This window comes from Poromitra crassiceps (assembly GCF_964638095.1).
Source record: "Poromitra crassiceps genome assembly, chromosome: 14".
Lineage (NCBI taxonomy): Eukaryota > Metazoa > Chordata > Actinopteri > Beryciformes > Melamphaidae > Poromitra > Poromitra crassiceps.
The window spans coordinates 23,099,902-23,112,116 of NC_139633.1; the positions used below are offsets into that span (position 1 = coordinate 23,099,902).

A 12,215-nucleotide genomic window follows, 5' to 3' on the forward strand; every position below is an offset into this window, starting at 1 on the left:
CTCCTGCATATTGCAAGCTTTCATTTGATGAGAATCTCATGTGATAAGATTTACTGATCGTAAGCTTAATGAATCTGCCTCCCTCACTGTCTTACTCAGATAAGCTATTTCCACATAGTTCAACTAAGCACACGTCCCAAACACAAGCCCCACGACCAGAGATACAAGCCTACTTTGAAATATTATTCGACAACACTTTCCATTGTTTCTATATCTTGTAGCAGACGTATTTGCTATAAGCAGCTGAGACAAACAACTTTTGACTTCTTCCACCGTGGATGTACATTATTTACATAAAAAGATCAATGTCCTTGCAAAAATACAAGTATTCTCAGTCAAAAAAATGCCCCTTTTTCAAGAAGCAAGTATAAATCTGTACAGTCTCCTCCGAGGGATTATGCTGCAGCACAGTGTGAACTGGTCCATCCATGCATGGGTAGCAAAACACTGGAGACCATTCATTGAGACCATGGTTTCATAGCTTGCTGGAAGTAACTGCCAAGGAAGATGTATTGCTTTCGAGTCGCTCATAGACTCTCAACATTAAAACACACGGGGCGCTTCATCAGAGAGCTTGATGTCTGTGTGAGATGGCAGGTAGCCTGGCAAGGGAGAGGTAAAGAAACAGACAGAGGAGGGATTTTATGCAGCTATTTGCATAAGGGGGGTATTTTTTGCTTGCAAACACATTTATCTGGGAGGGTAGGAGGTAGATTGTTTCGCTATGGGTGCAGGTAAATCAACTAGAACTGCAGAGATATTTCTTAATGAAAGCGCTTGCACCACTCCGCTAACTGTGATGTACTAATTCATTTATAGGGTCAAAGACATTTACATCACTTTGGCCTGCACTTCACTTACCTGTGAATGCTAACAACACAGCATTACCAAAGCAAGGTGGCAAGTAGATTCAAATCTGGCAACCCATATGAGTGAAATAATACAGGGGGTGGAGAAAATAACAAATAGCTCGCAAGTCACAATATATGAATAAGTATCATAAGTAGGGCCAAATCTGTGTTGGAAGTCCAGGTAGTGCACTGCAGCGGTAGATTCCCTGCCTACCAACACGAGGGTCGCACGTTCGAGCCCCCGTGTTACCTCCGGCTTGGTCGGGCGTCCATACAGGCACAATTGTCCGTGTCTGCGGGATTAATTATTATATTCATTATTAGCCGGATTAAGAGTACGTGTCCTGTTCGCTACACTAGCGCTTCCTCTGGTCGGTCAGGGGTGCCTGTTCCGGGTGGAGCGAAACTGGAGGGAATAGCGCTCCTCGTTGTCAGGTGAAAAGAAACGTCTGGCAACTGCACATGTATCGGAGGAAGCATGTGCTGGTCTACAACTCTCCCCAGATCGGCAGATGGGGTGGAGCAACGACCGGGACAGCTTGGCGGGAAGGGGAGGGGGGGGGGGGGGGGTTTGGGCAAGTAAAATTGGGGAGAAAATCATGTAGTGGGAAATCGGACCTTTCCTCAAGAAGGAAATCCTCCAGTTCTTTGAGGGATAAAGGAGGAAATCTACTTTGAACCCTGTGCTGCAGAGCTGATCAAGGTTCAGAGATGCTTATATCCGCTGACTCGCGAGATCAAGGAAGGTGTTTGACTTCATCCTGGTGGTGAGAAACCACTCATTTGTTTAGCAGCGGGGGCATCGCCATCATCTTGGAATAGGGCAGCATCGTGATGGAGCAGTTTGTTGCCATAGTGTGCACCTGGTGCTACGACCATGCAGAGAAATCACACTATTACAGATCAAGCACCATGTGGCAGGTGGCAACAGACACAGTGATTTGAAGGCAGCATTTGGCTTTCAACCTAGAACCATGTAGGAAAACGGCTGAAGGATGACTCATTTTTCCACCGCTCGTGGCGCCAGGCGTCGTGCTCCCCACACCGGTTCTGCGTCTTTGTGCGATGGCCTTGAATACAGATGGTTCCTGAATGACATGACTGTGTCACACAGTTGATCCAATTCGGTGGGGTAATTTGATCCTCAGGAATGTGGATATAATAAGCAACCAAAAAGGTCATCAGGGATCCCAGCAGGATTCAGGATGTAACAACAAATAAGGCAAATAATAGAACAGCTAGAACAGTCTGGTAAGTTTTGAAAATGATATCACTTTACTGTAATGCATGCTTTAAAACCAGGGAACTCTTATGCCATGCTTTCCAAAATCTAAGATGATATTATCTAGTCTCATTATATCACATTATCAATATAATATCGATGTATTGCCCAGCCCTATTTGGATATCATGCTGTCATGCTTTTTGAAACTACTGTCTTTGCCATATTCAACTAGAAAGGTGCACTCAGTAGAGTGCAGATCTCCGCCAGGCACCGCTACGTCTAACAAGGAAAATAACTAACGTGCATAAGAAAACATGTGTCAACACATCATGTAATGTGTTGTTTGATCTGCCAGAAGCATTTTTCAATCAAAGGTGAAACAACACAGATATTATGATGGTTTATAGTGGGATTTTAAAAAAAAATGCTCCACCCACCAAACTTTGGAAGTTGATTATATGAAAACGGTGCAGACTTTCAAAAAAGACTGACAGAGGTTTTGTGCAGGAGGACAGTCCAGACATGCTGTGTCGTGGTTGGTTCTTCCCAAGTGGAAGAGTTGTACAGGCTTCCACTGTTCAATGGGATGGGAGGAGGGGTAGGGTGTGATAGCATTGCAGAGACTTGCGTAGGTGGATGTAAGTTCTATTGATATTGCAATTCCCACTGGTTGCCAATAGAGGCCGATAAAGGACATGGATCGCTTAATGGCCCCTTCAGAGTAGACTTGATATGACTCATCTGTGTGGCTGGCTGCCTTTGTAATTGTGATTAATTTACTTCAAAGTCAAAGTCCTTTTTTTTTTACGTGATGTTTATGTTATTTTCTCTACCCCCTGTATATGTAAAGCACAGCAGAATAAAACAACATCAATAATAATAATGTAACTTCATTGTCTAAGTTAAGTAAGTTCTACTTTATTGTCCCTGTGGGGGAAATTCATCTGCCCTCTACTAGGAACCTTCCTAGAACTATAGGAGCAGTGGACAGCTGCAGTGCAGCGCCCGGGGGAACAACTCCAGTTCGATTGCCAAAGTGCCTTGGTCAGGGGCACTGACAGGAGAATTAACCCTAACGTACTGTACATGTCTTTGATGGTGGGAGGAAGTTGCAGCACGAACACGGGGAGAACAGGCAAACTACACACAGAAAGGACCTGGGACGGACCGGAGTTCGAACCCGGGACCTTCTTGCTATGAGGCGACGGTGCTAACCACTGAACCACCTAGCAGAAGTAAAAACAAAAAATAAAAAATAAATCTGAATGAGGCTTGTTTGATGTGGATTCTTGAGGATTGATTGGAGCCTAAAAGAATAAATAAGACACTATTATACAATAATAGTATTAGTATACTGTAGTATAATAGTATACAGTACCTCTGCTTTGTGAGTCCAACTTGATATCCACATGCTCCAGTGAGGTCACGACATCGCCCTCTGGGTTCGGGAGGACTAGAGAGGTCACAGTCGGGATCACCTCCTGTTCTTTGTCTGGCTGCTCCGCTGTGTATGTGTTGATGCCCGGGATCTTCCTGTAGTTTGTACAGAGAGTGGGGGAAAAATGAGAAGAAAAGAAAAAGTAAATATTTGAAAAGGCAAGTTGATGGAGTGGAGTGGAGACTTACCATCAGTCTCACTAATGCATTTCACTAAGCATAATGTGAGTAATACACTATTTAACGGTTAGCGATGGCAGAGAATTGCTTGAAAGCAGGAAACTGGGCCATTTTGCATTCCGCTGGGCACCGCACTCTCACATATTGTTCACCTCCATTTTCAATCAATTTTTCATTCCCCCAGATGCACCCCAATTCTACTTAAGACTAAAGTCCTCCGATGCTAATTTCATATCCTCCCATAGCGGTTTGGTTCTGCAGCTGCTGCTGTGACATTTAGAACGCACTTTGAAACTCCAAGTTTATTTACTGCTGTGGGACTTTAGGATGTTCTCTACAAAACCATAATCCCGAAAGTTTCACATTTTATTTCCAAATGAATAAGACGCCACAAGCTACGGTGAAGCTAACACCATTTTCCCACGATAGGCAAGGGGGTCTCACTGCAGCAAGAGGATGCTATTTACTGTAGGTCATATGACCCTCACTGTATAATATATGTTGTCTCAGGACTTATCTCCTCAACCTCTCCTGCCATTCTGCCAGTATGCCTGCGCCTCTCCTTGAATGGCCGTGTTTAGCATTTCCAAAAGGTCAACTCTCACATTGTCGGATAGATGAATATTGATAACTGCAGGACTCTGCCACCCATTCAGCACTCGAGGAGGATTGATTAGACTGTCATTCCCAGTAATATTCTGCAGATTGAGACAGAGGGGAATTGTCCTATTCCTCAGGCAATTATTGTGTCGCAGATGTCCATAACTCAAAAATATAGTGAGTCGGAATACTTTCTGAAAGTTTTCGGAGTTCAGGAGTGAGGTGCCTGCTGCTTAATAATGGGGCCAACTCTAACCAGTGCCATTATGCAAAAAAATTTTTTTTTATCTTATCGATATTCGCAATGATGTCAGTGTGAAATATACCCCGATTGGTTTTGAACGATTAAGACGTGTCCTTTTCACTGCGCTCTCGGTGTCATTACATTGTATTATATTTAAGATAACGTACCTTTTGAACTTATATATTATGAAGACTGCCAGGCCCATCAGCACGACTGACACGAGCATGATGACTGCGGCGCCATTGTGGCCACTGTCACTGCTGTCGACAAGAGGAGCTTTGAGAAGGAAAAAGAGGGAAATGTGAATTTCAATAAGGATTTACACAGATGGTAAGTTAACATTACATCACACCTGTTTTACTTCCCTGACAATGCTAGAGAATTATGATTATTATTGGGCAGGGCTAATGGAAAATGTCAAATTCACACTTCATTTCCCAAGCGGAGGACTTGCACATGGTCTGATCTCGCATATTATGACAGACAGCTGAAACAATGACTTGAAATATTCCCCCTGCAAATGGACTGAACAGCCATTTGAGAGTGCTTCAATCACGACGATCTACAGAGGGCTGACTCACCTGGAGACAGACGTGTGGCGTACACGTTCACCTGCACGCCCGGTCTGAGTGTGAACTGGATCAGGTCCTGGTTCAAAGCGCTCAGCAAGACCTGAGACAGCTATGAAGAGAGTGAGAGGTGGAGACAAGCTCCGGTTAGCTGCGGTGGCGGCAGCGCGGCAATATTCCCCGGCCATCAATATTTCAACCTCAGTCATTTCATCCACCAGCCTGAATTATGAATCAGAATTTTTGCCTCCTTCTAAAGAGGAGCAAACGTTGATATGACATGGAAAACCAAACGCTAATTCAATTCCTGGCAGGCTTATAATGACGATGGAAGCCCTATACCAGCTAAAAGGGCTTTCTGCTGGAAGGGCAACAATAGTGACATTTAAAAAGAATAGTAATAATCTTTTGCTATTTCTCCCACAATTGAGTCTCCTTCACCTAGATGTTTCTTTGATACCCTTATTATTATTGAGTCTGCTTCACCTATGTTTCTTTGATAGCCTTCTTATTTCCAAAGGAGAGCGAAAACGCACAAATGATTTAGAGGTTCAGTGACGCAAAAAGTATTGGAAATCAAAGCATGTTCTAATATCGCGAAATTGCCCTTTTAATTTCTCTCCCTGAAGTGGCCCCGAGTAGCCCCGCTTTTCACACCTAGATGAAGCAGTCATTTAACAAGAGACCCAAAATGTTGTCCCAGAGCCCATTTTGAGTCCTTAGCCATGCCTCGCTAATTCCATCTCGCTCTTTTCTCAAATCTTTCCACTGGTTAAAATTAGACTGCTTTACACAGTATGAATAATTACTTTTTATTCTAGTGGCATATCAGGGTCAGTAAATCTATTACACATTTTAATAAGCTGCTGCACACACACACACACACACACACACACACACACAGCCATGCGCGGGCACGTGGTGGGCGTGCACGTCGCACACTCGCCCCGTGCATACACACATCGCACACCAACTCATTCACCGGAGATGAGGAAGTGAGCTGAAGATTTATTACCCTATTGTCTGTGAGGTTCTGCCAGGTAATCAGACGGGCTTTAGATAAATACATCTATTTAATTCCCAATCCAGGCGGCCTGCCCCACAGTTTGTCGCCTTTCTAGATGATGCCAATTATATGATGCATCAATGTAATTAAATAGCTATTAACTTAGTGCAAGACTCACTGCGAGCCAGCCGAAGTATGTTTACTTGTGTGATACATCGAGGTCCTATCTGTCATGATGAACAAATTAGCTTCGCCTGCCTAGTATTTCAACGACAACTCTGTTTTATTGTTCCACATACATATTTCATGGCTTTCAAAAGGCATGGGAAGAGATAAAACATTGACGGCACTACGGGAGATCCAGAAATGCCAACGTTGCAAAAGCCTCAGTGTGCAATAACACAATAATGCACATAAAGAATGATGATTTGAAATGATTATGGTTATGACATGACGGAGTAAAAGTTTGTGCAACTTCTCAAAGGTGACAGTAAGGTTATGTGTGTGGGTGTGAGTAATAAAAGCTCTGGTGCTCTGATGGATGGTGCTTTACTGCATCAGGTCGTGTAGGCGGGAAGAGATTGCCCTCTAGTGTTGAATTCATGCATTACTCTTGAAGAGATTCGAAGGAGCCTGATGTGCACATGCGGAACTTCTCTTGTGTATGATTTAAGCAATGAGGAGAGAAAACTAATTATTCAAAAAAAAACATGAACCACTGTGATATAATGGATGCAATCAAGGAAACGATTTTCTTGTTAGGTGGCTAAGTAAACAAACCTCAAATTAGCAATTTCAGTCACTATTGCATGATTAAACCAAATCATATCACAAAAACAATTAGAATTGGTAGAACTATAATTTCTCACTTGATTCACTGACCATGCAGGATAATATATATCAATAATATCTATAATCAAAGGCTTCAGTGGATCTGAGAATAGGCAGGTTGTTTATCTGTGAACAGTGTCCATACTGAGCGATGACAGATGGCTCTGTCTTTGGTCTGGTGGTGATGTGTCATTGTGACTATGTGGCCCTTAGTGAACACATTCATGTCTTTTCCATCATGTGATGCGATGGTCAATTATAAACATCGGTATAGTTGTGTGTCTTTGGGTTACTTAAAGTCACAATGAAACAGTATTTTGCATGCATCTTGCTTCATGTGATGTTACTCCAGCTGAAACAGCATAATTGAGTGTGTATATATATATATATATATATATGGCAGAAACTGGAAACTGTCAAATTGGTGTGTGGTATGTTAGTTGAATGAGCTGAAAAGGTGAAAAAGTCATTTTTCACTTCGGTGTGAATCTAGGAGGAAGGCATTGAAAACAGAAGCAGGCAGACTAAGCCACCTTCCCAAGAAGCCTGAGATAAAAGAAAGTATCCATGCGATATCTGCATTTGCATAATACTAAAACTACAGCCGATATAGCCCTCAGGTAAGAGAAACATGATTAAATATTCTCTTTAATGAGTACAACAATATTTTACTTTTTCTTTTTAACTGTTTAAACAGAAAAAAATCTATATATTTACTGTATGACACTAAGGTAAAGTCAATGTTCCCAGACAATCTCATGAGTACACACTGCTCAGCTTACGCTTGTGCAGATTTAATTGGGGAAAGTGCCTGGCCCCCGGGGCCGTTCCAGAGCTTTTCTGATGCCGTACCTGGTCTAGGTGCGCCCACTTCTCCTCTGTGGCTCTCTCTCTGGACCTCTTCTCGGGCACGAGGAACAGCTCTGCTGCGGTGGGTACACCTGGAAGCACTGTGACCACAATCTGATGCTCACTGATTCCTGTGACCTTTCACAACAAAACACATCATTGAAAAAAGCACGTTAATTCACACCGTTTTCACTGATCTTCTTCTATCTCCGGCCCTGGAACATCATTCTTTGCGGGCTAACGATATGAAAGACTAATAACGTTGGCTCTCTGCTTCAAATATCGTTTGCCTAAGTACCAGTCACTGTCAAGATATACTGCACAGATCTACTGAAACATGCAAGCTCCATTTGACAGTCTTTGGTAAAGTGGTAAAGAGCAGGGCTTTTAAGTGCATTTGAGCCGTAACCAGAGGTCTACTGTCAGTTTCCTGCTGTAAACCATGGTCCTATCTGACAAGACAGAAGGTCAAAGTGAATGTTTCATACGGAGGGCTACTGTAGGATATATATAGAGCTCAGTATCCAGGTCTTTTACATAACTTGCTGCTTTTTGACATCCTCAGAGTCTGTGAGGGGAAACCAGGGCCACTTCACCACAAAGTTCCCCCCATTTAAGGTGTTGGTGTTGAAGAGCAAATGGCAACCATTGTAGTTTTGCTTTTACTGCCAGAATCCGAATTAGAATGATCGTATTGTCATTATACTCAGGTACAGGTGTCATTATACTCGGATACAATGAAATTTCGCTCGGCTTCTCTCAGTGTAGTTAAATAGAGCAGTAGTAGAAAAGTAGCAGCATACTGTGTGCAAGGCTTGTGCAAGTGCAACTTAAAAATAAAAGATAAAATAAAAGGCACTGGTGAAGTAAAAAGGTTACCAGGGTTGAGGATACATAATACTGGTACCACTAATGGTACTGGTACCACTAATGGTACCGTTACAACCGGTCCTACCGGCATCAAATTGCAACGTAGAATTAGGTGCCTCATTTCGGTGCCGTGCCCGAGCTGCTGAGTGAATTATCCGCCCTCCGGTGCTCTGAAACCATTTAGTGTTTTCACAAGTTCAGCTGAAGCATGTACTGCTAATGAATATTTACGACGATGTGCTATGTCAGAGTGTGGAGATTAATAACTAATAACACAGCAAGAGAGGTTAAAGATAGTGCATAGTGGAGTCCAATATTCAGGGCACATCGTAAATATAGCACAACCAAGAATGGGAATTTTATTGCTAAATTGTCATTACTAGCCAGAATTTGAATGAGGACTGATGGACTTAACTACATAACATCCCTGATCATGTCAACACATTTATAATAGCAGGTAGCAGCAGCCAGAGAGCTGACCTGAACCATGGAGCTCTTCACCACTTTGCCGATGTCCTCTCTCCACTCAGCCACCTCAGGGTTCAGCTCATCCAGATTAGAAGAGAAAGCCAGAACATGAGACCGGAAATATTCTGAAACACAGAACAAAAAGAACTACAAGCAACTCCAAACCATTTCAATCACACAGTAATATCAAGAAGCTGTTGGAAATGAATTGACCAAAGCAGGATTGTGGGTCAAATGGCCAAATGTGCCTCACCATCAGTGTTGGGCAAGTTACTTTCAAAATGTAAGATGCTACATATTACTAGTTACTTTCATTTGAAAGTAATAAGTTACTTTACAATATTATTGTCTGTGTAGAGTAACTCGTTACTTATTACACTACTTTTGCGTTACTTTCACCAAAACAACAGCAGCAGCAGAATGCCATCGCCGCCACGGAACCACCCCGAAAAAGAATTTCAACCGCCTTGAAGTCAGTGTAAACAATCCAAAATTCTAAATGTTATTCTTTTCCTTTGTTATTGTCATCTATAGTGGTTATTTGCATAAAAACAGACAGTTTGATTAGGAAATTATTGTATCTTTGTTAAATATGTGCTTTGATTTAAAAAAATCTTTACTCAATTTGTAACTTGAGTTAGTTGACAAAGTAACTGGTATAATATTACTGAAATCCTAGAAGTAATAAGTTATATTACTGAGTTACTGCTAAAAGTAAGACATTACATGTAATATGTTACTTTTGTAATGAGTTACCCCCAACACTGCTCACCATAGACCGCCACAGTCTTCTTGTCCTGATGCACAGTGTTGCCAACTGAAGCCTGAACAGTCACAGTGTGACTTCCCTCTTTAGAGAAAGTGAAGGACATCCTACCGTCCAAGGTCGTCACCGGCTAACAGGCAGAGAGAGAGAGAGAGAATCAGCTGTAGCTTGCAAAAGTGTAACATTTAGCGAAGAAGCAATAGAGAGGCAAAGTGACCGCCTACTTCCTGCTTCAGCACTGTACCAGAGATTTTCATCTGCCATTTATTTTCCCATAGACATTTCGTAAAATGCTTATAAAAAATAGTTTTACTGGTTCAAACTAAACGGTTCAGATATATTTAGAAACAGGAGAGACCACATAACATTTCACTCGGACCAAAACGTAAAGAAATTGCAGATTTAAAGAAAATATCTTTTCAGTGTAGTTTTTTGAAGTTTCGGTCCGAGTGAAATATTCTATGGTCTCTCCCGATTCTAAATATAGCTGAACCGTTTGGTTTGACGAAGTACAACTATTTTTATGAGCATTTTACAAAATGTGTATGGGAAAATAAATGGCGGATAAAAATCTCTGGTACAGTGCTGAAGCAGGAAGTAGGCGGTCACTATGCCTCTCTATTAGTAGAAAGAAAGTAAGGCTGACCTCCATTTTGTTATCAAACCACCAGTAATAGGTGACTGTTCCGACATTGCTGGGGCGCAGCACTGTTGCGAGGTGAACCGCTTGGTTCTTGACGACCACAGAGGGCGCTACGAGTTGGACGTGTTCAAGTCGACCTGAAGAGGCAGAACACAAAAAGTATCAACCCACACCTTGCAGCAAGGTTGCACAAATGGAACGCGGCATGAAAGAACTTGCTAACATGTTCACACACAGCTGCACATAGGGCTCAAGACAGGCAAATAATTAGATAGATAGATAGATAGATAGATAGATAGATAGATAGATAGATAGATAGATAGATAGATAGATAGATACTGTAGATAGATAGATAGATACTCTAGATAGAGAGATAGATAGATAGATAGATAGATAGATAGATAGATAGATAGATAGATAGATAGATAGATAGATACTGTAGATAGATAGATAGATAGATAGATAGATAGATAGATAGATAGATAGATAGATAGATAGATAGATATATAGACAGATGGATAGATGGATAGAGATAGATAGATGGATGGGTGGATGGATAGATAATACATAGATAGATAGATAGATAGATAGATAGATAGATAGATAGATAGATAGATAGATAGATCATACATAGATAGATAGATCATAGATAGATTAAATTGCCACAGCAGTAAGATTAATGCTTACAATAACTTCTGTACCGTTCTGAAAACATGTTCCAAATAGTTTCCTGATAATAAACCCCCAAAATCATTATGGTAAATGGTAAATGGACTGCATTTATATAGCGCTTTTATCCAAAGCGCTTTACAATGTGCCTACATTCACCCATTCACACACCGAGGGCGGCTAGCTGCCACGCAGGGTGCTGGCACAGCCATCGGAGCAATTTGGGGTTCTGTGTCTTGCCCAAGGACACTTCGACATGCGGACTGGAGGAGCCGGGGATCGAACCACCAACCTTCCGATTAGTGGACGACCTGCTCTACCTCCTGAGACACAGCCGCCCCATCGCATTAGACCATGCATCGATTACATCGTACTATTGTTTATCCTCTTGACAGCAACTGGTGAATCATCGATCACTGAAAAGTTGAAAGGTCATCTTGACTCACAGGAGACATGGAGGTAGAGGATGACCCGGTCAAAGCCCAGGGTGTTGCGTGCTGTGGCGGACACTTGGTAGATGCCCACTTTCTTGTACATATGCTTGACCCCGTCCTCGATGGAACTGATGTTGACGTAGGATATCGCCGTACCGTCACCAAAGTCGACCGTTAGACTTGTCGTGGAGCCGAGACCCTACAATCAGAAAAACAGACAAAATCCTGTCACTCTCGCTGTAGCCGCCCACAGGTGTTTTTCACTGTCCTTACTGTACAACGATGTTCCATTCCTCACGTTCCTCCATGTTTGTGACCAAAATCAAAGATTTGTCTTGCTGACACCCAAGGGACTGGGAGTACCTTCTCCATAACATCAATGGGAAGAACATCAAGTGCTGAATCATACCACTGCATATTTAATGGGTGTGCCGCAACTTCAGCCTTCATGCTACATTTCTGCATCTCAGTATACGGGTACCACACCAAATCATCTCAGTATACAGGTACCACACCAAATCATCTCCGTATACAGGTACCACACCAAATCATCTTAGTATACAGGTACCACACC

At 42.3% G+C, this 12,215-nt stretch overlaps 1 protein-coding gene across 1 annotated transcript in view; it reads right to left on the minus strand.

Moving 5' to 3' along the window:
* Positions 1-543: 543 nt before the first annotated feature.
* LOC310789080 (VPS10 domain-containing receptor SorCS1-like) overlaps positions 544-12,215 on the minus strand; it is a gene marked incomplete at its 3' end in the record, with an annotated part of 54,569 nt that continues 42,897 nt past the window's right edge. Inside the window, exons 19-27 of the mRNA XM_083650677.1 lie at positions 11,654-11,840; positions 10,542-10,675; positions 9,902-10,025; positions 9,142-9,254; positions 7,795-7,929; positions 5,118-5,217; positions 4,704-4,812; positions 3,454-3,608; positions 544-602 (exon numbers count right to left, since the gene is read on the minus strand). Coding sequence (XP_083506803.1) covers positions 544-602; positions 3,454-3,608; positions 4,704-4,812; positions 5,118-5,217; positions 7,795-7,929; positions 9,142-9,254; positions 9,902-10,025; positions 10,542-10,675; positions 11,654-11,840 — 1,116 coding nt within the window. The remainder of the gene's footprint in view (positions 603-3,453; positions 3,609-4,703; positions 4,813-5,117; positions 5,218-7,794; positions 7,930-9,141; positions 9,255-9,901; positions 10,026-10,541; positions 10,676-11,653; positions 11,841-12,215) is intronic.